Below are 27,489 nucleotides of genomic sequence, written 5' to 3'. Positions count from 1 at the left end.
TTTTCTTCCTGCTCATTCTCTGCATCCTCACTGACTCAATCACCGTGTAGCTCTCCTCTTCTCAGCAGACTTCCAGGAGCCTTCCCCGACTCTCCTCCTGTGTGTTCCTGCAGCACTCTATGCTTGCTTTTATCACAGCCCTTTATTATGTTATATATCGTCCCGAGCTCCCACTAGACCATGTCTTACTCGGTTCTGTATCTCTAGGATGCATTCTATCGCCAGCCACATAGCAGGTACATATTGAATGAGTGAGTAAGTAACTTTAGACTATAGTTTTCTACTTTAAAAAGTCTTTCCACAGGTTGTAGATCACCCAGTGAACAACCCAATTGCTTTCCATCTTTTTTAAGCAAAAAATTCCCTTGTTCAAATGAAAAACTGCATAATTGTCCAATGTACAAGAAATTAAAGCTAAACTGCCTTGGGTAAAAGAGGGGCTGCCAAGGAGGTTGGGAAGTAGGCAGACCCCAAAGAAGAGTCTGGAAATTCCAGGACTTCACAAAACCCAGTTTCAAAACTATAGCTTTAATCTATTATGGATGAAGGAAAGATAGTCAATTAAAATAAATTACAGAAAAAATATGTGGTTTGCTTTACACTTTCTGTGTCGGTGGTTGTGCTGCTTCCTTTTTAAATTTAATCAATGTGTTACTAAAACACCAAAATAAAATAGGCAAAGCAAGATTATGGATAGGAAAAATCTTTAAAGTTATAAAACAGAATTCTTCTCATCTTACTTTCTCTCCTAACAAAACACCAAAACAAAACAAACAACAAAAAACCCTTCTCTTAATAAGACTAAATGGATTAAATTACCTATAAGTAAACCTTTCACAAGCACTGACCAGGAAATGGGGTTGGGGGAATGAGACTATAATATGGTCTATAGTTTCAGAGGCTCTGAAGATGGCATACTGATGTGTTACCAAAGGAGATTATAAAGAAACCAGAGAAAAATGCCTGTATGGACCTTAAAATTTGAGCTGAAGTCTTTAGAGCTTTCTTGCTTTAAAATTTTTAAATCTTTGTGATACAGAAAGACTGATTAAAATAACAGAATTGTGTCAAGAAATTAATATTGGAGAATAGAGATTATACACAGAGTCACATTTACTTTCTATTATTGTAAATAGATAAAATAATAAGTGAATAGACGTCATATTAGAATTTGGCTTAAATAGTGGTACTTTAATAACTCAAGTAATTCATTCTTAGCCTGTTTGATTCTTTACAAGTCTTTCAAGTTTAAGCAAAAAATGCACTTACATCATCTGCAATGCCAAAGATTTTAGATGTCAAATACTTGAGTACGACAGTTCCAAATAACCAAAAACATCCTTGGATAACCTACAAAAGGAAAACAAAACAAAACAAAAATAAACTAATGCTTCATAGAGACATTCCTTAGACACAGCTGAGGAAGAAAAAAATTAATACTTTAATCACATGTAAAAGAAATATTTACATACCCAAGAAAAAAATGCTAAACAATGTAGCTTAAAGAATGTTATCCAAAATCAAGGGGCTATCACCAAAAATAAAAATATACACATATGATACTTTCAAAATTAACATATCTTATAGATTTACACAGCAATTGCAGTTACATTCCCCCTCTACTAACAGTCTCTTACACACACACTGCTCCCCAGAAGAAAAATGGGTGATAAAATAAGTAAAACCAGAATTCTTCACCTATCCAATTTTAACTTGCCACATGAAAAGGGAAAATTGAGCCCTAATTATATCATAAACCTGTTAGATCTCCTGCACTACATAAGAATAATTTCCTTAAAAGTAAAACATAAAACTGATGATATATTTATTTTAGAAAAGGAAAAACTTATGCATTCAAATAGACTGATTCTTACCCATAAACTAAGTTCAGATACATTGATTTTCAGGAAATGTGGTTTCATTTCCAGTATACCCTTCATGGAGAAAATAACATAGCACACAGTTAATACTTATATACATAAATTCAAGTACCAAAAAACATTTCTAAATAATAAGACTCTCAAGAATCTAAAATTCAGCACATTGTCAATGTTCCATATAGCATCACCACAAGCTCATTGACTTTAAGAAATAGCTCTATTTTATCCAAAGTAGATTAGATCAGTTAGTGACTTTGTAAAATTGAAAACAGAATTACCATATGTAAATTTCTATGACTGATTTTACATCCCTGATTTATCTCAGAAGCAATATAATATATAATAGTATATAATATATATGTGTGTGTACTATCATATATGGTATATAATAATTTCAGAATTTTAGACAGGTGTCTTATAAGATTTTCCTTAAGTTAAAAATGATCAACTCTTAGAATAAACTACAAATGAGTTTTTAATGGATCAACTAAATATTTCTCCTCTACCAAATCTTTTCTCTCTCTCTAGGAAATGAACAGACTACCAAGTATAGTACCTACAGGAAGCTAAATCTACTTCAAACTTGGCAAAAAATATGATTGGAGATCAAAGCATAAATACATGAACCCAAATTAAATCTCTTCAGAAGTTTCTGAATATCTGAGAACACAAAAAGTGATAAGATTTAGGTTTCAAAGAGATTACCACAAACAAAAATAGGCAAATGTGTGTTTATAGTTAAATATGCATACATTCTCTATATTCTGTAACTGTTGGCATCATTCATGTGTAGACACCCAAATAATGAAATATACATAAATATGCTTAATTTATACCCAAGACACACCTTACTTTCGAGCACCTGAAAGAAAACCTGATACATTGTAAGTACTGGACTGAAGTTTCCTGCCATATGGACTTAGGTTAGATTTTACTGGCACCTGAATACAAGTATTAAGAGTCATGTACTTTAAGTAATAGCAGGCCTTGCCTGTGTATGCGTGTAAATATAGAACTGGGTGCACTGTTACATTTCCTGATTATAAACAGAATTCACTGACTATAAGAACTATCATTAATCTCAAAGTACAGCAACTCAATTAATGATTTTTTTGACATTGCTGAAAACCCCACATCCTCATATCCTAACTGCTAGTATCTGTAACTAAGTACCCTTGAGCCACACAACCTGAAAAGGGTAGCAGTCCAGACTGGGAAGAGGCATATTCTTGGAAAACAGGATCTTAAATATAATTTGTGAAATAGGACAAAGAAATAGGAAGTTCCCAAGTTGATCATGGGTTCTAGAAGTCAAGAAAGCCAAAATAATCTGGGTAACTTAAATGATTATTCAAGAAGCAGAATATAGTTTAATTAAGACAGTACAATATACTTTTTTCTTCAGGAAAACAGCCTAATACTAAAGCACGTGCACTTTAAATATAGGAGTAATTTTTTTCCTCTTAGGTTAGCAAAACAGTGTAATGGTGAAACCTACTAATAAAAAAGGCATACCCACATCTGGAAGTCCTTAAATGTAGGAAGACTTCTATTTACAAAGTCATCCTGCCATAAGTGGCAGAAGGAGTTAGATGACTTTTCACTGTTTGCTCTAATTCTAGAAGACAGTCTCCCGATAATCTAAATCTGCTCTTTGTAGTGATTTAGCAAAATATAACCGAATCATCACCTGATTTAATCTATTTAAATATTTTATACAAATAGACACAAGGAGTAAAAAAACTAAAAGAACCCAAGGCCCCAAGCCTCTGATCCCAGCGAAACCAGGAGAGACTGCTGCGAGATGCCACAGGGAGGCAAGGGAATCAGAGAGTGGAGCAGGAATAGGAGAAAAACTGCCAAGGGGAGGAAACAAGAAAAAGAAGAAAGCACAAAACCTTTCTAAAATGAACCCTGGACCAAAACTCATGTGACAGAAAAGATGAGGAAAGAGAAAGGGCAAAGTAGGGGTATAAGGCAAGGTGCTATGTTTTCCAGTATTAACTCGTGTGTTTCTTTCTTCCTGGGGATGGGAGTACTGGAATACTCTATCACATACACATGGATTCAGTAAAACGCCTGAGATGATTCTTATCAAAAATTCTTATCAAAAATCCCAAGCCAGTGATTAAAAACTGGTGAACCATTAGTTTCAAAAATAGCCATGTACTTAAGAGACACTTACCCAAATAATTACCAAAGAGGAAGCATAATAAGAAGTTAATAACATTGAGTTTCCAAACATCAAAACAAAACAAAGTGCAAGAGAAATCTGGAAAAATCCAAGAAAAATATAATTAATGCACATAAAAGACAATGATTTTTATTCCGAAAATTGCACATGCCCATGATGAAATTCAAGCTGTTCAAAAGGGGATATACCATGAAAACAGCCCACGTCCTATCCCACACTTTAAACCCAAAAGATTGCCACCATCAACAGTTTCCTGTGCATCCTTCCACACATTCACAAGTACAAATTCTAGTTTGTATTTTTTAAAAACCACAAATGGAAACTTGGCCCATAAGCTGTGCTACTGCTTGCGTTTACTCTGTTTTTCAGAGAGCCTTCCACATGAAAACCAATCTAATTCATTCTGTTGAACAGCTGAGAAAAGTATACCACTCTAGAGTCATACCGTAATTTACTGACCAGTCCTAAGACTACTGCTGAACAGGTTAAGTACTTTCCAGTTTTATTTTGCTGTTATTTTGTTTTTCCTACTACAAACACCACTATGATAAACATCCTTGGGTATGTATCTTATATACATGTCAACACACTCATGCGATAAATTACTAGAAGTGGGATTGATAGATTAAGGGTATACACATTTTGAAATCTGAAAAAATATTGACAAATTGCTATAAAAAATACTGTACCAATTTACTCTTCCACCAGTAGGACATGAGAGCTCCTGCTGATGCACACTCTTACCAATTCTTTAAAATGTTTGACAATCTCATACAAGAAAAATGTTGCCGCATTATTTCACTTTTCCATTCTTTTAATACTCAGTGAGACAGAGCATTTTTCTTCTATTTGCTGTCTTTGTTGTGGGTATGAATTGCTTATTCCTACAATCCATTTTTCTACTGGGTTTCAGTTATCTTAAGAGCTCTCTTTATATGTTATGAAAACATCACTCCTTAACAAGCAAACACATCGTAAATATTTTTCCGAGTTCATTTTTATCTTTGTAGCGTTTCTGCATTATGGTTATTTTCCAAATTTTTATGTTAGCCAAATTTATCATTCATTTCCCTTAGGTCTTCCATTATTAGAAAAGCTTTTAAAAATAAAATAATCCAATCTCGGGCGCCTGGGTGGCTCACTCGTTAAGCATCTGCCTTCGGCTCAGGTCATGATCCCAGGGTCCTCGGATCGAGTCCCACATCGGGCTCCCTGCTTGGCGGGAAGCCTGCTTCTCCCTCTCCCACTCCCCCTGCTTGTGTTCCTGCTCTCGCTATTTCTCTCTCTGTCAAATAAATAAATAAAATCTTAAAAAAAAATAAAAATAAAAAAAATAAAACTAAAAATAAAATAAAATAATCCATGTTTTCTTCTAGAAGTTTTATTTTTGATCCATATATTTGAATTTCCATCTGAATTTTAGGATCTGCTTAAGTTTCAAAAGCTGACATTTTTATTAGAACCGCTTTATTCAATAGTGTACATCACATCATATTTGGATACTATTGAATCTTTACATCCAAAAATAAAGTGCACATTTCCACTTTAAGTGTTCCTCTACATTCATTAGCAGAGTATAAAATTCTCTTCATATGGATCCTGCATATTAAATTTATTTCAAAGTATATTATTTCTGTTGCTATTGTATCAGGAATCTTTTCTCATATATTCTGATTACATACAGAAAAATTATGTTAAATATGCAGAAATGAATACACTTTTTCATTGTTTCTAGTAGTAATTTTGTTTTTTTTGGTATTCAAAATCATATCACCTACAAACAATATTTCTTCATCTTTCTAGTTTTCGAAAGCCTTATTTTTTAGTCAATTGTATTATTTAATATTCTTGCAACAAACTTAAGTAATAAGCATGGCAGTAGGCATATTTGTTAAGTTTCTGGCATTAATGGGAATATTTCTATTGATTCATCATTTTGTGTGATGCTACTAGCTTTTGAATTGAAGTATATGTATTTATTTAAAATTTCAATGAAATATCCATCTATTTTCATTTGATTAAGATCTTAAAATCAGAAAGAGCTACTGACTTTTATCAAATGCCTTTACAGCATCAAAGGAAATGATCATATTGTTGATCTTTTTAAAATATACTGATGTGGGGGCGCCTGGGTGGCTCAGTCGTTAAGCGTCTGCCTTCGGCTCAGGTCATGATCCCGGGGTCCTGGGATCGAGCCCTGCATCGGGCTCCCTGCTCAGCAGGGAGCCTGCTTCTCCCTCTCCCACTCCCCCTGCTGTTGTTCCCTCTCTCACTGTGTTTCTCTCTGTCAAATAAATAAATAAAATCTTTAAAAAATATATATATATATACTGATGTGATGTTATATTGATATAACTTGTAATGGTGTCAAATCATTCTTGCATTCCCAGGAATGAACTTAACTTTCATGGTATATTATTCTCCTATAGTTACAAAACAGGTAAGCACCAAATCCTCAAAATTTTATGACAATAGATTTTTCCCATAAGTGCTAAAATTTAAAACTAACTCTAAACTTTCCCAATCAATTCTGGCAGAATTTAGCAGAATAACATCACTTTGAGTAAACAGATTCATAACCAAGAATCGGGTAAAGCAGTGCCAAGGGTATTCAAGAAAAAAATATAAGGCAGTATTAAAAAAGGAGGTGCTAAAAGTCTGGAGAGAGATTTGCGGTCCATTCCTGCCTCAGCAGCCAATCTGGTCAATGCCCTGCTCAAACCCTCCAAAGGCTTTGATTCTCAAGGGAAAGCCAAAAGCCTTTCACACACCTACAGACCCTCTAAGGCCTACCCCACTAATATCTGGGACCTCATTTCACATTATTCTTTCCATCTTACTCCAATCCAGCCATCTCTTGCACATCCTAGAACATACCAGGTACACCCCCACCTCAGAGCATTTATACTTGCTGTTCCTCTTAACCTAGTGGCTGGCTACCTCAACTCCCTTAGCTATCCCCATCTAACTTCTCAGTGAGGCCTTGTCTTTGCACCCTTTTCAATTCCGACCTCCCCTACATACTCAGCAAATCCCATGCAACTTGTCTGCTTTATTTCCTCACTAATACCTACTAACATTTAACATAACTGTTTATCTTACATATTTGCTTTCTTTGTACACTAGAACATAAGCTCCATGAGGGAAGGGTTTTTTATTTCCTTTTTATTGTTTTTATCACTGCTGTTTCCTTAGAACCTAGGAAATGTTTGACACACAACTGGTTGCTCAGAAACAACAGCAAATTTAAATTCAAGGAAGAAAATTTGAAAATTAGTAAGGCAAGAAAATTGAGAACTTAAAAGGTACAGAATAGAGATTATTATAAATTATTTAGTATTTGTGTCTTTGAGTATCTGCATTTCAGCAGGTTAAAAAAATAAGACAACAATGTTAGTGAACTTTAAAATTTAGATAGGGACAATTCCTAGCAAAATAAAAGTTACCAAAAATTACTCGAGACAAAAGTCTAAACTGTCTTATTATCATGAAACAAGTTAGATCAATAATTTAAAATCTGTCCACAAAGAAAACAACAGGCCCATGTAGTTTAATAGGCAAGATCCACCAAACTTTCAGGGAATATTGTTCCCAATCTCACACAAAATCTACAACAGAAAGAAAAGGTAGGGACACTTAACAATTAATTCTATAGGGCTAAAATAAATCTGATATCAAAATCAGTCAAGTGTAGCCAGAGGATTCTGGAAAAATGGCAAGAATCTGTCTTCTCACCTAGACAACAACCACACTGCCCACACCTGTCTGATGGAACTATTTGGGAACTCGGGACTCTCCCAAGACTTGAAACTCCCAGGAGAACTCTTCGATGGGAAACTGAGTTATTTCAAGTGAATTTCAGCTCTGATCTCAACAGCAGCTGCCCATCCCTCACACACCAGCCCAGATACAGACAGTCCTGCACGAGTTCAAAAGCACAGGCAACAAAAGCAAAATAAACAAGTGGGACTATATCAACCTAAATAAAAAGCTTCTGCACAGCAAAAGAAATGACCCACAATAGGAAGAAGCAACCCACAGGATGGGAGAAAATATTTGCCAACCATCTAGCAGACAGAGTTAATATTCAAAATATGTAAGTCATTTTCACAACTCAATAGCCAAAAAACAAACAAAGCCCCACATGATCTGATTAAAAATGGGCAGAGGACCTGAATAGACATTTTTCTAAGGAAAACACACAAACGGCCCACAGGTACATGAAAAGGTGCGCAACATCGCTCATCATCAGGGAAATGCAAATCAAAACCACAATGAGACATCACCTCACACCTGTTAGAACTGCTATTATAAAAAGACAAGAGGTTAATATTGAGGAGGATATGGAGAAAAAGGAATCCTTTTTCTCTGTTGGTGGGAATGTAAATTGGTACAGCCACTGTGTAAAACAGTATGGAGGTTCCTTAAGAAATTAAAATTAGAACTACTATATGATCCAGCAATCCCAAGGAAAATGAAAACAAGATTTCAAAGAGATATCTGTGCTCCCGTATTCACTGCAGCATTATTCACAAAAGCCAAGACGTGGAAACAACACAAATTTGCATCAACGAATAAATAGATATTGAGACTGTGGTATGTGTGTATACATACATACATACACACACACACACACACACGATGCAAAAATTATTCAGCCATAAAAAAAGAAATCCTTCAATTTGCATCAACATGGGTGGATTTTGAGCACATTATGCTAAGTAAAATAATGCATTAAGAAAAAGACAAATACTACATGATTCCACTTACATGAGGTACCTAGCATAGTTAAAATCATAGACATAGAAAGCAGAGTGGGGGTTTCCAGGAGCTGCGGGGAAGGGAAGAAGGAGAATAGGGAGTTATCGTTTAATGGGTATAGAGATTCTATTTCACAAGATACAAAGAGTTTGGGAGATGGTAGTGGTGGGTGGTGTATAACACTGTGAATGTACTTAATATCACTGATATGTACACTTAAAAAGATTAAATTAGTAAATGTTATGAGTATTTTACCACAATAAAAAAATGGGAAAAAAATCCTTTTGGGAAACAATTCTGTATTTTTTTCCTTTATGTAACTATAGGGATTTAGGAATTTGTAAAGTGATAATGGAAGAAGATATTTCACAGTAAGAAACTGGCTCCATAGTAAGTCACATCATAAAACATAAACCATTCACCCAAGATAGGTCCTACTACAAACTAAACCTCTGTAATGTTAGTACTTTTATAACTATAATTGAGTCAAACACTCCATCCATAGTTACCTATGTGGCCATGTGGCTGACCAACTCTAAATGCTAACCAACTATTCTGATTTTTACTGCAATGCAATGAAAAAAAAAAAAAAGCTATATTAGACAGTTTGGAAAAAAAATAAGCCAAGTGTAAAAAAAAGGATAATTACTGTCCAATCCCACCCATGAACAAAGATTTAAAAATCCTAACAGCAGCAAAGTTAATCCAGCAATATATAAAAATTGTGTTTAGCCCAGAAAAGCAAGGTTTCTTAATGTAGAAAATCAATTAATGTAATTCACTACAGTAACATATTAGAGGGAAAAACACACAGGATCATGCAGATGGATGCAGAAAAGCATTTGATGAAGCTTAGCTTTTATTAATTTTTAATAAATTATTAATTTTTAAGAAGTGCTCAAAGCTTGAGGATATGTTAAAAGGACAAAGAAGCCAGCTTAAAGTAGTTGGCCAAATCAGGACCAAGTCAAGCATAAAAGCATAAAAATAATGAAAACAGTGGATTATACCACAGTGAATAAAACAGATGTCATTTTCTCTTGGATATAAGAGAGAAACTGGTAAAAAGATTTGAATAGGAATGCCACAAAAATAGGAATGTCACCAAAAAAGGAAACACAAAGGGCCCATAAACATATCAAAGACCTTTGGCTTTATTGAGAATCAGAGAAAATGCAAATTAAGGCCCTAAGATACCATTTTATACTCACCCGATTGACAAAATAAAAAAGGATGTACAATAATATGAGCTACATATTATACATTACTGTTCGAGGTAGTCCAATCATTTTTGAAAAATAATACAGGATTAAATTAAAAAGTTGAACATGTATATAATTTACCACCCAGGAATTCTACTACTTGGTAAAGACCCTAGAGAAACTCTTAATATATATGCCTCAGGAGGTATATGTGACAATGTACAGTTATTCATAACATAAAAAAAGAAGAGGAAAAGAACCTAAACATCTTTCAACAAGAAAATGGACAAATAAATTGTGATTTACTTATACATGGAAAATATAAAGGAAAGAAACTGTCTGATCTCTAATAACATCCAAATCTCAGAAACCTAAGTAAAAATGTAAGTCTCAAAAACAGATACCATTTTTACAAAACTTAAAAACAATACTAATATTCAATAATAAAGATGACAAAGAGAAGACATGTTTTTAAAGGGTAAACAAGCCTCAAAATCAACTATCCAGTCTTAGGACCTTTGTTCTAACTGTTCCACCAACCTAGAAAATTCTTCTCCGTGACATCTACTTAGCTAACTACTCCCTCTCCTCCCAATCTTTGCTACACTCTCCTCTTCTCAGTAAGACCTGCCCTCACCACCTCATTTGCTATCTTATTCCCCTGCCCCCTAACACTGGCACTCCTGATCTCCCTGGGGTACCATGACTTGTTCCTGTTCCTTTTTTTTGATTATCCTTTATCACCTTCTAACATACTATATATAATTTGCCCATTTACTGTGTTTATTATTTATCCTCTGTCCTCTCGCCTTCCAAAATGTGATTAATAGGTATGCTGGGATCTTTGTATTTCTATTCTGTGGTATGACCCACATGCCTGGATAGTTGGTGCTCAGCAAACGAACATTCTGCTTCATTGTAATGGAAGGCTCCTAGATAATATACAATTCCGTGTTTCTCTCTCTCATGAATTATCTCTTTTACTTATAGCAAGTCAGGCACAATCTCAAATCAGATAATATGACCCAAATTAAAATTTCCTGGGTGGCCTACTTAAAACATGGCCTTTAATTATATCATAGTATTTGAATGACACTTGTTTTAGTTATGGAATCCTGTTACAACAGTTTCAACCATGTGCAAAACAAATACCAATAATCAAGAGTCTGTTTTAAGGTCAAACTAAATGGAAAAAAAAATTTTAGACCATTACCATGTGTATATAAATGATCTTCCGTAATTTGCATATATCAATGTATCCCACAACATATACTGCAAATAATGATGCAATCTGAAATTTAAAAAGAAGTTAAATTACAAATAAAAATTACATATATAATGAATAGCTCTAAGAATGAAAAAAAGATAATTTTTTATTGTTTTGTCACATTGATTTGTATTTATATTCAAAGGGAATTCTTTAGTTTCCCTCTTACTGCCAAATTATTATTGAACATAGTCAATATATTAATATATTAATATAGCAAATACTGATTTTTTCTTCCATGAGCAGCTTTCTCAATTAACCATATGAATAATCTACTTTGTGGATTATTCAAAACAATATTCATTTTAATGTCAGGGTGACTCTACTGTCGTCACGTACAATTACAAAGTGCTTTGGTCAATCAAAAAATATGAAAATTTAATTATAACATATTTAATTATAACATATGACAATTAATACATAATTGGGAAAGGTACATTAAACTCAAAATTAATTATGTAATGCAGGTGTGTGTAAAAGTGCATTAAGTTCTGCTTATTAGTCACTCTTTACAAGAATCTCCATTAGTGTTCTTTCGTTTATGTAAATATTCAAGTGTTCGTTGTAATCAAATTTACCAAATTTCAAATTAGAAGGAGTACTTTCACTACTTTTAACTTTCTTTACAATTTTGAAGAAACCTGTGTAGGTGTTGACCAAGAATTCAAAGAGTACTGGAGTTATTTAGGTGAATTAATTGATTAAATGATGATAATGTAACCCTTAGTAAAATGTAGTTACTATGTCAAACAATGCCCCTCCACCCTTCTTCATGGAGAAAGCAACTCAGATTAAATCCCATGCTTCCCGTACTACACAAACATGGTATAAACCGCAAAGTAGTTGAATACTTAAACATATAACTTAAGTTTCATTCATTAAGTTTTTTACCTTCGAACAATCTATGACAAATTTTTTCATTAGCAAGAAAAACAAGATTTCCCTTTCCCCAGATTTAACCTTGGGGAACATGCATTGCTTAAGAATGAGACTCATATGACACAACAGGTGTGAGGAAGTGTGCCTTGCTATTCAACAGAAGCCCCTCAGTCCATGAAACACCCTCCTCCGCTCACCCCCCCAAAAATCAGGTCATCACCCCTAGCTGGAAGCAATGGGAACTCTCCCTTTCCACCCCAGGGCCAAGCAATACACAGCAAGCCTACAAAGGTAGAATCTTCAAGAAGTGTCTTTCAGGGACTTTTTTGTTTCATTTTCTTTTCAGGGACATTTTTAACCAGGAACATTTAAAATGTCACCACGCTAAAGAAGGCAAAGGAGTCTAAAAGGTAAGATCAAAGAAAGAATTAAGTACAAATAGACTCTTTTTAAAAAATACTGATAAAAGCAGCTAACCTTACAGACATCTTGCTAAGTACCAGCAATGTTAAGTCTTAAATACATTCCCTCATCTGATCCTAACCCAATAAAGCAGGTTCTTTTATTTTCTCTATCTCACAAATGAGAAAACTGAAACTAAGCACAGCTAAGCAGTTTGTCCAAGTCAAGCAGCTAGTGGACAGAGTTAGGACTCAAACCCAGATCTTACTTCATGTCTCAAGCAAGACATGTCCCAGAAGATTGCAAAACAGCTCTCAAGCTGCTTTAGAATGAACATGAATATGGCCAGCATAGCGAGGAAGCAGAAGTAGGTGGGGGTGGGGTGCAGCAGAGAGAGAGACTGGCACACAATTTACTCCCTGTCTCAATAAACACCTTCACCTTGCTTCATACACCTCTATTTGAAGGGAAAGGGAGGCAAGAATGCACAGAAAAATGATAAATTAGATTGGTAGAGGAGTTATATAAATAAGAACTGCTTAGCTATTTGTCCTATGTTAATCTTATGGCATTTATCCCATGGGTAAGAACGTACAGCATTATTTATAAAAGAAGTACATTTATTTAAGAGAAATACTTAAGGTTACAGCACTAGTCCTCTTTTACGTACACTAACAACACTGAATAACAAAGTATTCTTATCAATTTGAATTCAATAAATGCAGTCCACTAATAAGTCAATAATTAACTTTCACTAATAAATAAATTGCACATATTTCCCTACCCTGAATTTTGTTTAAAAGTATTAACTAAAAAACATTTTAGGACTTAGAATCATATAATATCTCAGTTCTATAATTTTATACAAATGAGTACACATAATCAAATATACTAAGCTTAATTCACCTTAAAAATATAAGCACCTTACCTGAGTAAGAAGTACAAACTGAGCAAACTGCCACGGAAGCATGAAAAATACATTGGAAATGCAGAGTGCAATCAAGCTTCCTCTATAAAGTTTTGTAGCCCTTGGGAAGAGAAAATAAATATGAGTACATTTAACCACAAGGTATTCTAGCATGGGCCCAAACTGCTGCAAATTAGAATCTCTAAACATGATCTGGTTGTAACATAAACCAGACATAAAATGAACCAACGGGTTAGAAATTATACTTCCTGACACTTAACTACAACAACTTCCCATGAAAAGTAAATACCCATCATTACTGTAAGAACAAAGCTTGTCAAAGAGAGAGAGGGCAGCTGGGTCAGTATATCCGTTGAATTTTGTCAAACTCTATTTTGGTGAATTCATAATCAAACACATTTAACGCTGCATCCAATAGCTTCATTTGGAGAGACAGAGGATGCTATAAAAAAGCAGAGAAAGCGGCATAGTCTAAGTGTTAGCAGTATTCTGCAGACAAGGAGAATTCAGAAAATGGGCCAAGCAGAGGGCGACTCCGTGGAAGATGTGAGGGGACAGTGGGGTCCTGCACAGGGAGGACAGAGAAAAGAGAAGAGGTGGCAAAGGCCAGGGGCCAATCTGGAGCCACCTTTAAGAGGCTTCATTTTGATCCTGACTTGTAATTTAGGGGATTTTTAGGAAGGTGAGGTAATTTTATCTTTCATTCTAGTTTTAAGAAGTATTTTTCTCCTAAATCGGTGAGTTAATGCGAAGCCCCCAACATACCTAACACCTTCACAAAGTGAGGTGTATATGCAACATCTCGAGGTTACAGGTATGCACCTTAAAGAAATCTTCCTCAGGGTAAACCTACCTGGGGCACTAAGCACCACCACAAAATGCCTTTCTTTACTTCCATAAGTATCCCTTCTCTAAGGACATCCCCCTCTGCTATTCATGCCCCTAAATCAAGTCTTTTTAAAATCCAGGTAACCTATTTGTGAGCTATGAAATAAATTTATTAGATAAAAACCGCATTTTTTTAAAAAAGATTTTATTTATTTGAGAGAGTGAGAGTATGAGAGAGAGAGAGAGCATGAGCAGCGGGGAGAGGTAGAGGGAGAAGCAGAGTCCCCACTGAGCAGGGAGCCCGATGCTGGACTCAATCCCAGGACCCTGGGATCATGACCTGAGCTGAAGATAAAGGCTTAACCAACTGAGCCACCCAGGTGCCCAAAAACCCACAATTTTTAATGCAGTGAATATATCCCACATTCAGAGAGAGGCCTGTCTAGAAATACTACTTAAGAGACAAGGCCACATAATGACCCTAGTCCTGCCGAAGTCATCACAGGGGGAAACGGACCATCCAAAGGGTTTGGTGTAACAGACTTCAACCAGCTTCTCCTAAATTCTGCAGATCCTTAAAGGGAGTTCTTAGTCTGAGCCATCTTCAGATTTTCATCATGCTTCATTTTTTTTTTCCCATAGTCCCCATTTTGTTTTATTTTTTACCCTCTGAATCAAGGTAGCATCTGTCCAAGCTCAGTATTTGTCAACAGAAAGGGGAGAGAACTGTTCTCGGTTCTATTCTCTTCCACTCATATGGTGCTTGAATCTCTGTGCAGTCTCTAGCTGAAGGCTAGATGAACATGGGAGAACCCAATCCAATCCTGAATTTCCAGCAGGAATTTTCCTAGTATAGCTCCGGTCTCCTGAGTGGTTTCTTTCTACGCCTACTATCTGATGCTCGAGGACACTAAGCAAATATGGGAAGAAGAATCACATGTTAACATACCCGGCCATAATTACTCTACAAACTATTCTTTCCTCTGAAGGACTATATCGTACAGGTTACACTCTATTGCCATCAGTCATCCCCCTTCCTCCTGCCCACTTCTGGGAAGCTGTGGTGGTGGCAGAGAATGATGTGAGAAAGCTGAGATGGCAGAAGTGAAAGCAAATTTGCTGCTCCTCGAGCAGCTCCGTGGGCCACTACGAAAAAAGGAAGAGACTGGAAGGCAGATGAAGGAAATGTTTTTGATAGTAAATATTCTGAAGATACACCCTTAAAATAACCATGAATTCAACGTAGCAACATCATCATAATTTTTTCATTATACTGACTGTTTTTATTATGGAAGCTTAAAAAATTCTAGCTTAAGTTACTCAATGCAAAACAAACACACAGAAGACCTAAGGATAAGTCAAAGTTACCTGAGAATATGAGTCACAAGCAACATCTGAAGTACGAGGAATGGATAGGAGAAGCTTTCGCGGAGGGGTGGTGTCCACATCACACGAGTGCACTGAAAACACAATTCATAATGTATGGTCTCTTTGCTAAATTTGTTAAGTAAGACATAGTAATCGAAAGCAGCTATTCATAAACACAAAAAAAGTTTTTTCACACATAATTTAAATGGTATGTTGGAAAGCAAGCTGCTAGGTTTTCCACCAACAGCAAAACTGAAAAGTGAGAAGGAAGCATTATTGAAAGGGAGACACACATGGCATAAGATCTTGTGAAATATTAACATGAACTGTCAACAGCAAATACCAAAAAACTTCAACTAGAGCCTAAAAGGAAAGTAGGGGAAGTATCAGCAAGAAAATGTTCTGTCAAAATTAAAAACATTTCACTGGAATTGGTTGTATAAACCACTTAATTTGTCCGTCCACTTGAATTTCAGCAAACCTCTCCATAACCAATACTTCAAAACTCTTTGTAGTCATCAATGTTAGCATTTCTATTCACAATGCTGCTAAAAAAAAGAGCACTCCATTTCTGTTTTTACTTCTTCTTTGCCCAAGCTACCCTGGGCTACAAAAATTTAAAAGGGGAAGAGGGATCAAATAAAAATAACAAAAGTCCTAAAATGACATGTACCAACTCTACTGAAGAACTCACTTCAGACTTAATTAAGTAATGTTCCATCCCATTCTCTCTCTCTCTCTCTCTCCCCCCCGCCCCTCCCCCTGCTTGCACATGCATGCTCTAAGATAAATAAAATCTTAAAAAAAAACTAATATTCCATCCCAGTTTTAGCACTCCCATTTTTCTGCATCTATACTAAATAAATTAATAAGTCTATCTTTCAATTAAAGGAAACTGCATTGGATGAAATATAAATAATCTGATATTAATTACCCCGACTAAGCTAGTCACACTAGAAGAAATCATTACATCTTTCAACTCAAGCAGTTAAAGACTATATGAAATTACAAAGACCACAGTGGAAATAAGCCTTTCCTTTATTTTAGCTCTACCTCAGACTGTTAGATATTTCTACTATTGCTACAAAAGTTTGAGCCAATTTACTTCTCTTTTTAACCAAAATTCACTATCCTCTATGAGATTTAACATAGATACCTATTTATAAATGAACTATACACACAAGAGAATTCTGAAAAGATTGAAAAAGTCTTTTTTAAAATGTGTATTTGTTGTTACTGGAACACAACTTTAAAAATCTATTAGTTCACGAAATTAACTAGAAATTTCAATATGATTGATAGTAGAGATATATAACCACAATTTATAAAGTTATCAATCTCTGTGCAAAAACCAAGAAGAAATTAGTTAAACAATGTAATGTACAATTTAAGAATTTCTTCATACAGACTGTTCACTCACACTTATTTTGTTACCCAATTTTAACTATGGTGCCATCTCTTAGAAATTTCTTTCCTTAGTAGCTAAAGGCACTCAATTCTCTCAAACTCAGTTACATCCTTTGTAAAGCTGGATGAGAAGGCTAAATTACAGAATTGAAACAAAGAGCAAGATCTTTCGCCTCTACAATGTTAAGGGTGAATGAACGCAAATATGTGAAAGTGCTTCCTATTGTTTCTCCAATAACACAATGTGCTTTACTCGAGCTGCTACAAACATAATTGCTGGTCCAGATGACCCCGTGTAATTTGAAAACAGTACACAGATTTGCTTTAATCATACCTTAAGTTTCAACAAATAAATATTTTTCTTTAATTATAATAGGTTGACAGTTCAAAACGCCAATGCCTTCTAAAGGCATTGTCCTCAAATTTAGGAATTAAAGAAGGGAATAAATGTGCAAACTCCTTCACAAGGGGTTACACCACTGTATGAAGCACTCAGACAAAATACAAGACATTCCTGAATTGTGAAAATGAACTCAATGAAAATCTCACTTTACTTAAAGTGTCCTCTAAGAGTACATAATTTTTAGCACATATTTCAAAGCACTGAATAATGCTGCAGCATAATACTGCTTAGGTATTGACAAGAACAAGCTCCTTCTGTCTGCTTAGGAAAGCCTGAATTTTAAATCATTTACTCAAGAATCAAAAACCAAGGAATTTTAGTAATAGGCAGCTTCATTTGTCAAGCTCTACTTTCAAAATAGTTCAGTTACACTATTAGAAATCTATCACCTAATATACTTTTCTCTTCATAATGTAAAATGAAATAGGAGTACAACTAACTACTGAATTATAAATTATAGTTAGTATCAAACAGATCATATTTAAGGCTTGTTCCAAGAGTTTTGACTAGAGCTGATATTTATAGGATCAGTCATAAATTGTTGTTGGTATAATGTTTAGGTTTAAAACAAATTACCCCACTTCTGAAAGCTACACAGCCTCATTAGTTATAATACTGCTTTATATTGCTTAATGTTAACTATAATATTGTGTTAAACCTTGCACTTACGAATGCTTTCAAAAAAGATTTGTGACCAACACAGAATTAGAATCTTCAAAAAAGAAAGAAAATGGGAAAACCAAAATATTTGAAAAGAAGATAATGGCTAAAAATTTTCTAAAACTCATAAAAAAAAAAATCAACCCATGGAACAAAGATGTTCAGTGAGCCTTCAACTGGGCACATACATCTAAGTTTTTTTTTTAAGATTTTATTTATTTATTTGACAGAGAGAGACACAGCCAAAGAAGGAACACAAGCAAGGGGGTGGGAGAGGGAGAAGCAGGCTTCCCGCGGAGCGGGGAGCCTGATGCGGGGTTTGATCCCAGGACCCTGGGATCATGACCTGAGCCGAAGGCAGACGCTTAACGACTGAGCCACCCAGGTGCTCCTACATCTAAGTTTATTACCATCAAACCAATAAAAACCAAATATAAAAAGAAAGTCTTCAAACCACCAGAGAAGAGACACTCTACATGCAGAGTAACAATAAGAACGATAACTCATTAAACAACGGAAACCAGAAGACAATAGAATGACATTTAAAGCGCTGAAAGGCAAAGCTACCAACCTAGAATTCTTATCCAGCAAAAATACACTTCAAAAAATGAAGGCAAAATACAGACATTTTTAGACAGGCAAAAGCTAAGAGACCTTGCTGGCACCAGATCTTCACCACAATGCTAAATAAAGTTCTTAAGACCAAAGGGAAATTATACCAGATGGAAACCCAGATCTGTAGGATGAAAAATATCACTGAAACCCGAACAAATATCCAGATGTGAAGGATGACCAGGAGATAAAAAAGGAAGGAATTATACAGGGCACGGGAAACTATGTACCAAAGCCCTGAGGCAGGAGAAGGAGTAGTCCTCTCTGGAAACTAGAGAAGAAAGGACGGTGGGACTGAAGCAAAGAAAACAGCCTGGACAGTGGTGAGACCCAGCAGGGCCCAGGTCATGAAGGGGGATGAAGGCCAGTTCTACTACATTATAGGCAGTTTTCATGTAAGCAATAGATACATTCCCATCTAAGAGCAGCACATTCTTTTTTGGGGGCGGGGGGCTTTTGGAGTTAATGCAAGTTTAGTGTAAATTCACAAATCCGTAAGCACATCTCTCAATAGTCTGAATAAATAATGCATCTTGCACTCATACTATTTTCCAAATTAATGTAAAAAATAATTTAAGCCGCATCACTCTTCTGCATGTAACTCTCCAATGGCCTTTCCACCTTCTCCAAATGAACCTTACAGTGACCAACAAGGACTACAGAAAAGGCTCCTTCCACATCCCACCTTTCACTCTCTGCTCCTGTCACAATGGTCTGCTTGCTGCTCCCCAAATAAGCCAGTATTCCCCTACCTTAGGTAGAAGTGGTCCCACCTTCACATGATTATCCACAAGGAGAGGGATCTTTGTTTTACTGACATATCAACATATCCTCAACATCTACAAGTACCTGGCATACAGTGAGCCCTCTGTATACACTGTCTTAATTGAGCTGAATAAAAAGAAGACCCAGAATAAGGTTCCTGGCCAAAATGTGACCCTCACAAGAAAGGGATGAAAGAAAGGCAAGAAGGGAGGGAGGGAAAAAGAAGAAGAAAGGAAGAGAGACAGAGAGAAAGGGAAGAGAACAAGTTTCACAAATTAGCAAGGAAAGATCTCTGTACTTTTTACTTGAAAAGATAAACTGTGGTATTATCTTTGAAATCCTACTCCCCTATCTAAGAGCTGTCTGTGTTGAGAGAAGTTTGGAGCGATTACTGGTTAATTGAAACTTAGAATCCTATCCCTGTTTCACAACCTTGAGCCAACACTTAACCTTTTAGTGTTTCCAATTATTATGCAAACTGGAATATTATTATTTGCTACTTATCTATCATACAAGAGCATTCTAACGATTAATGAAACTGTTTTCAAAGTGTCCTAAGAATAGTTTTCCAAATCTTACATAAATAACATAACTATGTCAAAAACTAATTAGGAACACAGACATTTACATGTACATTATCTCAGTTCAGTTCAAAAATATTTAAGAAACTAATATGGGTCAGAAATATGTTGTGAGTAATAAAAAAAGGTTAATTAGATATGCCTCTAAAGCAAATCTTTCATATACTATTTTGACTGACTTACTTTAGTTTCCAAAAAAAAGGGGGAGGGACTTCCCTCCTCATAAATGTGCCTATCTTTTTATCTGTGAGCATGTTTTATATAGAACACCATCAATCATGCTGGGTAATAACTTTTTAAAAATCTCATCATGAAAAAGTTAAACGAACCTACTTCACATATAATGAATTTTTAACAGTCAAAAATTAAAGAAAAATATTATATTGCATTTTTTTCATATACTCTCCTGAATGCTTTTCAGTCAGCATGCGGAAAATCCTGCAGCATCAAGCCACAGGCGCTCACATCTGATCGTATAATAAGGAAGGATTTAAAAGGCAGAGTAAAACTGTTGGCTTTCCTCTTAGCAATAATTTTCAACAGGGACAGAATCAACATTTAATAAAAAAGCTTGATAAGTGAAAACATCGACATAATTTTTATTATGAAATACATAACCTCAATATTATTGATCATTACTATGAGCAATTAGTGAGTTCTTTATCGCATCTTCACAGGGTCCAGATTTAAAGGTTTTCAACTTCTGTTTTAAATCATTTGATTAATCCTTTTCTACTACACATCTTGTAGTTCTTTTGTTGAGGCCAAAATTTTCCCTTGTAAAACCATCTGAGTGGAAGAATATTTTCAAAAGTACACTATATTCTATCTTAGACTCAAATAGAGAGCAAACTGAATAATGGAAATAGAATTTAAAAGCAAGCAACAATTCACAACTATTTTCTGGTACATAAACCACTCACTTGCATGATTAAAATAACTCTCCTAAGAAAAAGGGATACCAAGTACCAATTAGTAACCCACCAGCAATTTCAGTGAATACACATTGTGATGCTCTAAAAAAGTTCACTAAATGTGTGAATGGGTACTACCAGAGTGGATGCTTCCCTCATATAAAAATTATATGCTTTGAGCAACATTTTTAAAATTCAGAAAATAATTGGGTCTGACAATCTCATAGTCTGAAAACCAAAACAGTCATTAAATTATAATAAAATGGTTTTAGTTACTTAAGTTCTCACCCTTATTTTACCCAAAACTACAGTTTATTCCCTCAATTTTAATGTCTTTATTCAAAATGGTCACTTTTCTACTCGAAAGCTAAGTTGCTGATATAAAGTACAATTATCTACTTGACTATTTCGGAAAAATTGCAATTCTAATTCTAATCACATTTAGTCTACCCTTTCCTAAGTAGAAAGTGATGTCTAAGCATGTTTAAACACACTAAGTAGGTGAAAGGTATTAAAAAAAAGAAGTCTTTCAACCTGAAAAATGAACTGAATAGTCCAAATTTCATTGGTATAAACTGAAAAGACTTTGTGAGGAATGATGCTCACGCTACATGAGTATCAAAATTATAAGAAAAACATAAGATCAGGAATTGAAAACCTTCAATTTAGACTGAGGGTAATACAGTAGACCTTTCTGCTTAACAGAGAGCTGTCTTTAAAACTGCACCTTGGCTTCAAATTTTTCTATAATCTCTTTCCTCCAACGTCTTATTGTGAACACTCAATGCTCCTTTCCTTCACTTTGTTAAGTAGTCACTTCCGATTTCTTAGGTCATTCTCACAGGATCTGTGCCTCCACATGTTCTGTGGTCCACACTATGACATTCAGAAGCAACCACAGTCAAGAAGAGGCAAAAAAAAAAAAAATTTTTTTTTTTTCCTCAAAGGCAAACCAAACATATTGCAATGATTTTTCTCAAATGCTCTAATCTGTAAGGCCACTCTGGCTTTAAATTTCTGTGATTCTAAATACTAAGCATGTGTTACTTCAACATCCATTAGTAATCCACTGAACAATAAAAAAAAGTTCAACCTTGACTCTATAGTTAAGTTTTAGTATGATTACTCTTAGGGCTTTATAATATGTGCATATTCAAATATTATACACACTGAGTTTATAAATGCATAAAAGGATTAAGTTACTTCATACAAAACAAGCTGACCTTTCTTTTCTTTCTCTCATACAAGATTTACCATGAAAGAAAACCAGGTATAGATACATTAATAAAAATTCATTTACAACTACAATTGATTTAGTGGAACGATTTCAGTGGCATCCTGAATTTCTATTAGAATTTAATCTAAACTAAGTTATTAATAATGATAATACAAAGTAACAGTTACATAAATTAAAAGCAAATAACAATTCACAACTATTTTCTGGTACATAAACCACTCACTGGCATGATTAAAATAACTCTCCTAAGAAAAAGGGATACCAAGTACCAATTAGACTATGTGCCAAACACTGCTCCAGGCACTTTACACTTATGAATTCACTTAAACTCGCCAGTAATCCCATGAGATAAGGACCATTATTACACCCATTTACAAGGGGAAGCTAAGGCAGATGAGATTAATGATTTGCTCAGGTCTCAGAGCTGTTAAACAGCAAAGCCAGGATTTGAACACAGGTAGCTTGGATCCAGAGTCAATACTTTCTTTGCTAGTGTTCTCTTTAGAAAACCCTTGGACGTGTGCAAGTTTACAGGTATAATATTCTGCAAAGGAGACTTAAAAATACATCCAAGTTAATAAGATGCATTAAAATAGAAACACACTATATAGCTCCTACAACAAAAAGTTATCCCCACACAAGGAAATTAACTTTATCCATGGTTGACTTATTTCTATTATAGCTAAACTTTCAAACTTTTAAATTATATAAAGAATTGACGCAGACCCACTATTACTTCAAATCACTAAGAGATATATCACAGAATCAAGATAATAATGTTCATGAAAAGTTAACTTAAAATAAACGCTAATGTAAAACTTGAATGAAAATAAGACCAAACATTTAAAGAATGCTACTATAGACTAAATTTAAAGAAATTAAATTTTAAAAAGAAACCTGTAGTTCTGGAAGTAAAATCTCCTAGAATGTTTTAAAATATTTGACTGACTACTTAAAGAAAAAACTTGTATTTTTAAAAGTACAATCCCCTAAAGATTTTGAAAATATTTGTTGACTACCTACCTCTCCATGATTGAAAAAGAAGCACAGCACTGTAACCAGGCCTCCTAATCGGCTGCCGCTGGAAAAGAAGATAAAAACCATAACTCAAATAACAAAAATCCAGGTCAATCCTAATGAAACCTTGAAATAATATAGTATGATAAACTTCCAGTTCTATACAAAGTGTTAGCCACACTAGAACTCTACTATGCTTATTTACAAAATAAGTATCTATAGTATTATTAGTCAAAATAAGTTTCATTTTTAAAAAGTCATCTTCCATATTCAAAATGTACAAAAAAACCACAGAGACAGGGAATAAAAAATTGTGACTAGTCACGTTACCGGGCATCATGCAACCTGATCTTTTTCTTTCTCTCTCTCTTTTTTATTTTTTAGTGCCACATATTTATTTGTATCCTCTAGCAGTTCTCAAACTATTTTTCTAGGGACACATGATATACATTCAGGAAAGAGGAGAGAAGTGCAGAAAAAGGCTTTGTGGTCATAAAGATAGAAAACACCATACTTGGAAATTCACAAAGCAAGCCAGCACATTTAAGAGTTAATTAATTCGGTATTTCCCAAGCCCCATCCCAAGCTACTTTCCTATAGAACATGCTTGGGAACACTAGTTTACAAAGTTTTATCTTTCATCTGTTTTGAAAAACTTGTAAAAGAACACAAATATCAAAATATGACCACCAGGCTTCTAACTCTAGCTAAGAAATCGCAACGCTATGGTTTGGCCATCCTAACAACTAAACCTTCATTTGCTTAGGTAAGAGTAATACAGGTCTCCCACTTTCCTCCCACCCTGGCCGGAAGCATCTGGATAGGGGAAAGAAAGGCTGTTTTAGGTCTGTTCCATCATTTCTTTCATCTTTACTCTTGAGATCTTGTACTCTCTTTAGCTCATGCTGTTTTCTCCTGATTTTACCCAAATATCCTTCTTTCTTTCTACACAAGCATGCGTAGAACATAGACAAGCCAGGGAGGTAACAAGGAGTCAGACACAGGTATTCTAGGCAGTGCTACTTACTCCTGGGGATGTATGAATGAGGAAACATGGAGGAGATACAGGAGATGGCCGGGCTAATCCGCGCAGCGAGCACACACCACCTCCGCATCCCTCCCAGCCTCCCAGGAGACCGGAAGGGCTAGCAGCCCCAGCACAGGTGGCCAGTCAGCCTTGGCACAAGACAAGGGTTACGTCTGCATGTTCAGCGGCAAGCAGTTTATGGAGTTTCCATTTTCCCTACAGAGTTTTGAGCTCCATGCTGCTCTAGAGAAGAGATGGCAGTGCAAGAAGTTTGAGGAAGGGGGTTGTCTGAAATACCACTTGCATTTAAGGACAGAGCTAACAAGGGAAAACAGAAGGGCTGCAGAGCCATCTTAAAGGGATCATGGGAAGCTGGAAGACCACAGATTTACAGGACACTGCTGGAACAACTGTGCTTTTTCTCCACTGATTATCAACCTGGTCTAGCACAAATGAAATACAAAGGGGCAAAGAAACAGCATATTGGCCAGAAAATGGCTGAAGTGATGAATCACAGAAATGAGAGGGACAGATAAAGGAGCCGGAAAGTCATACAGGCCAGGGAGTGGAAGTCAGGGCTCTCCCCTCAGAGGCCCAGCACGCCTTCTTAAAAGGCCAGCCAACAGGCCAACGCCAGGCTTCATGGCAAGTCATAAGACATTAGATAAGTTAAGTGTGAGTTATGGGTTTAAATAAATAGTAATGTTTTGAACATATGCCAACAAGACAGAAAGTGCAAAGGTCTATATATTTCAAAAATCTGTTTCCTCGTTGCCACCCTTCTCTCAATCCTATTCACCTAAGATAATCAATAGTAACATCTGTGTGTGTGTCCACCCTCCCAAATCTTTCTCTATACCCATATTTTAATGCGATCATGCTATTAACACCTCTCTGAAATTTGTTCCTTTTCTAATTCACCTATTATAAAGATTATTCCTAATCAATACACATAACCCAAGGCATCCTTATTAACAGATACCAAACATTGCATAGTACAAATGTACTACAGATTGTTCAGCCCTTTCCCTATTATCGAACATACAGATATTTTTTAATCTCTTACCGTAAGAATAACATGTTAAAATAAATATCCTTGTGCACATAAATACCGGTGCTTTTACTTCTATAGGACAGACCTAACTGTGAGACTGCCAAGCCAAAGTTGTTATTTTGATCTGTACCTCTTTCCTACTAGTACGGGCAGCATTTTAATGGGTTTTGGGACAATGTGCATTTTCTCTTCTGTGAATTGCCTGTCTACATTCTTGTCCATTTTCCCATTGGATTGTCTATTTCCCTATTCAAAGATTAAGGGTATCCAGTTTTTGACTGTTAGATGTGTGATTAAGTATTTTGATATGTTATGGTGTATTCTGCCAAAAAGAAATTTTAAATTTTATGTAGTTAAATGTCAATGTTTTCCTTTATTTCTTCTGCATTTCCTGTCTTGTCTGTGAAGACCTTTCTTACCCCAAAATGACACAGTGTTCTAAAATATCTTCCAGTATCATTGTATTTTACATTTAAATCTTTCACCCACAGAAGTGTATGTGTAAAGCCTTAATTTTGTTCTCTTTGAAACAGATAGCCAATTATGCTAACGACCATTTATCAAATAAACATTCCTTTTTCCGGTGTAATGAAATTCAGCCTTTATCATATATTAATTTCTCACAATACTAGAATCTGTTAATTCCAGTCAATTGATTTAATTCTATATTTTCTATTATCACAATGTCTTCATTACTGTAGCATTATGGTAATATTAATATATGATAAGGAAAATTCCCCACCCTTAAGTATTTTTTTAACATTTTTTTAGGTAATTCTAACCATTGCCCCCTCCCACACAAAAAAAAGTGTTGGATTTCTGATCAGAATGTCATTACATTTCCATATAATTTTGGAAGAATTGTCATTTATATGATGGTAAGTTTGCCCATTCAGTTGGATAGTATGTCTCTCTCCATTTATTCAATTCTATTTCTTTAAATAAAAATGATATGGACAAGTAATACAGCCACCAGATATCTAGAGCTAAAACTTCTAAAAATATGGGGATATGACAAAATCTGATCATAGTATAGTATTTTAACACTTTCAGACTTTGGCAGGTCATATAAGCTAAAGAAAACATACCAAGGATTCAAATGAGATCATCAGTAGGCTCAATTTTATAAATCTATATAGTACTTGGACTATACAGAGAATATACACGATTTCTATAGCACCTGGAACACCTGGCTGGAAAGACACCTCATTCTCTGGTTATAATCCAAAAACACCCTACACAAGAGAGACTGAAAAACAACAACAACAACAACAACAACAACAAAAACACTTTGGGAAATTAATGTAAAAATTCCCTTTTAAAAATACCCTGAAAAGAAAAAGAGTCAAAGCTGAAATTTTGTTAAGTTCAATTTTTTTTAATGGCAGAGTAAAGACAGGGACAGGGATAAAAAGAGGACAAGGACAGAAGAATCCCAAGTCCAATTTCCCAACCAAATCTCATGATGGGGTCTGCTCAAGAAGTCTTCCATCCACACTACTGGACTGCCATACAGCCTGTGGGGCTCAGGGACTGGACATTTTCCCAAAGGCAGAATCAGTGCGACATCACTCCCCTTAAACTAAATAACCACAAGATGGGTTATGGCCCAGCATCTTCCACGAACACAGACAGCTTTGCTTACCTAACCAGGGAGGCAGATTTTCTGGTACACTTTCATGCCCTGCATAGCTAGGAGGGGAGAACAAAATTTGCTTATCTACAAGAAATATCTGACTTACAATCATTTTGAAATGGTGTGACTTGCAATAAATCTAAAATAGTGTCCCCAGCATTTACCTCCTTTCCCTCGAATCCTTACAGACTATCATATAGGTCATTTTATTTTGCTAAACAGAAAAGATGTAATAATCAGAAAACTTAAGACTGATTTTTTTTTCCCCCATTACAGTTGATCAGTTGATATTTCAGCATTCCCTAGTGGTTCAAAAAAAAAAAAGATTCTTCTGCAATATTACCACCAACTGTCAGAAAATATGAAAGCTCCCATTGTGCAAATTTTAAAATAGTCTAAGCATGCACATTTACTCATACATCTCATTCACCTTTTGAGCCTTGATTTCCTCAGGTACAAAATGAAGG

At 35.3% G+C, this 27,489-nt stretch overlaps 1 protein-coding gene across 4 annotated transcripts in view; it reads right to left on the bottom strand.

Moving 5' to 3' along the window:
• DPY19L1 (dpy-19 like C-mannosyltransferase 1) overlaps positions 1–27,489 on the bottom strand; it is a 90,249-nt gene that overhangs the window by 27,803 nt on the left and 34,957 nt on the right. For all 4 annotated transcript variants that reach the window (XM_064575062.1, XM_064575061.1, XM_064575060.1 and 1 more), the window contains exons 7-13: positions 23,312–23,369; positions 15,710–15,801; positions 13,514–13,613; positions 11,251–11,328; positions 4,066–4,152; positions 1,875–1,934; positions 1,270–1,350 (exon numbers count right to left, since the gene is read on the bottom strand). In XM_064575062.1, the coding sequence (XP_064431132.1) occupies positions 1,270–1,350; positions 1,875–1,934; positions 4,066–4,152; positions 11,251–11,328; positions 13,514–13,613; positions 15,710–15,801; positions 23,312–23,369 (556 nt within the window). The remainder of the gene's footprint in view (positions 1–1,269; positions 1,351–1,874; positions 1,935–4,065; positions 4,153–11,250; positions 11,329–13,513; positions 13,614–15,709; positions 15,802–23,311; positions 23,370–27,489) is intronic.

Source organism: Mirounga angustirostris, unplaced genomic scaffold (assembly GCF_029215605.1).
Source record: "Mirounga angustirostris isolate CCGP_5_RB_7025 unplaced genomic scaffold, mMirAng1.0.hap1 SCAF_12, whole genome shotgun sequence".
Taxonomy (NCBI): Eukaryota; Metazoa; Chordata; class Mammalia; order Carnivora; family Phocidae; genus Mirounga; species Mirounga angustirostris.
This window is presented reverse-complemented; position numbering and strand designations above follow the sequence as displayed.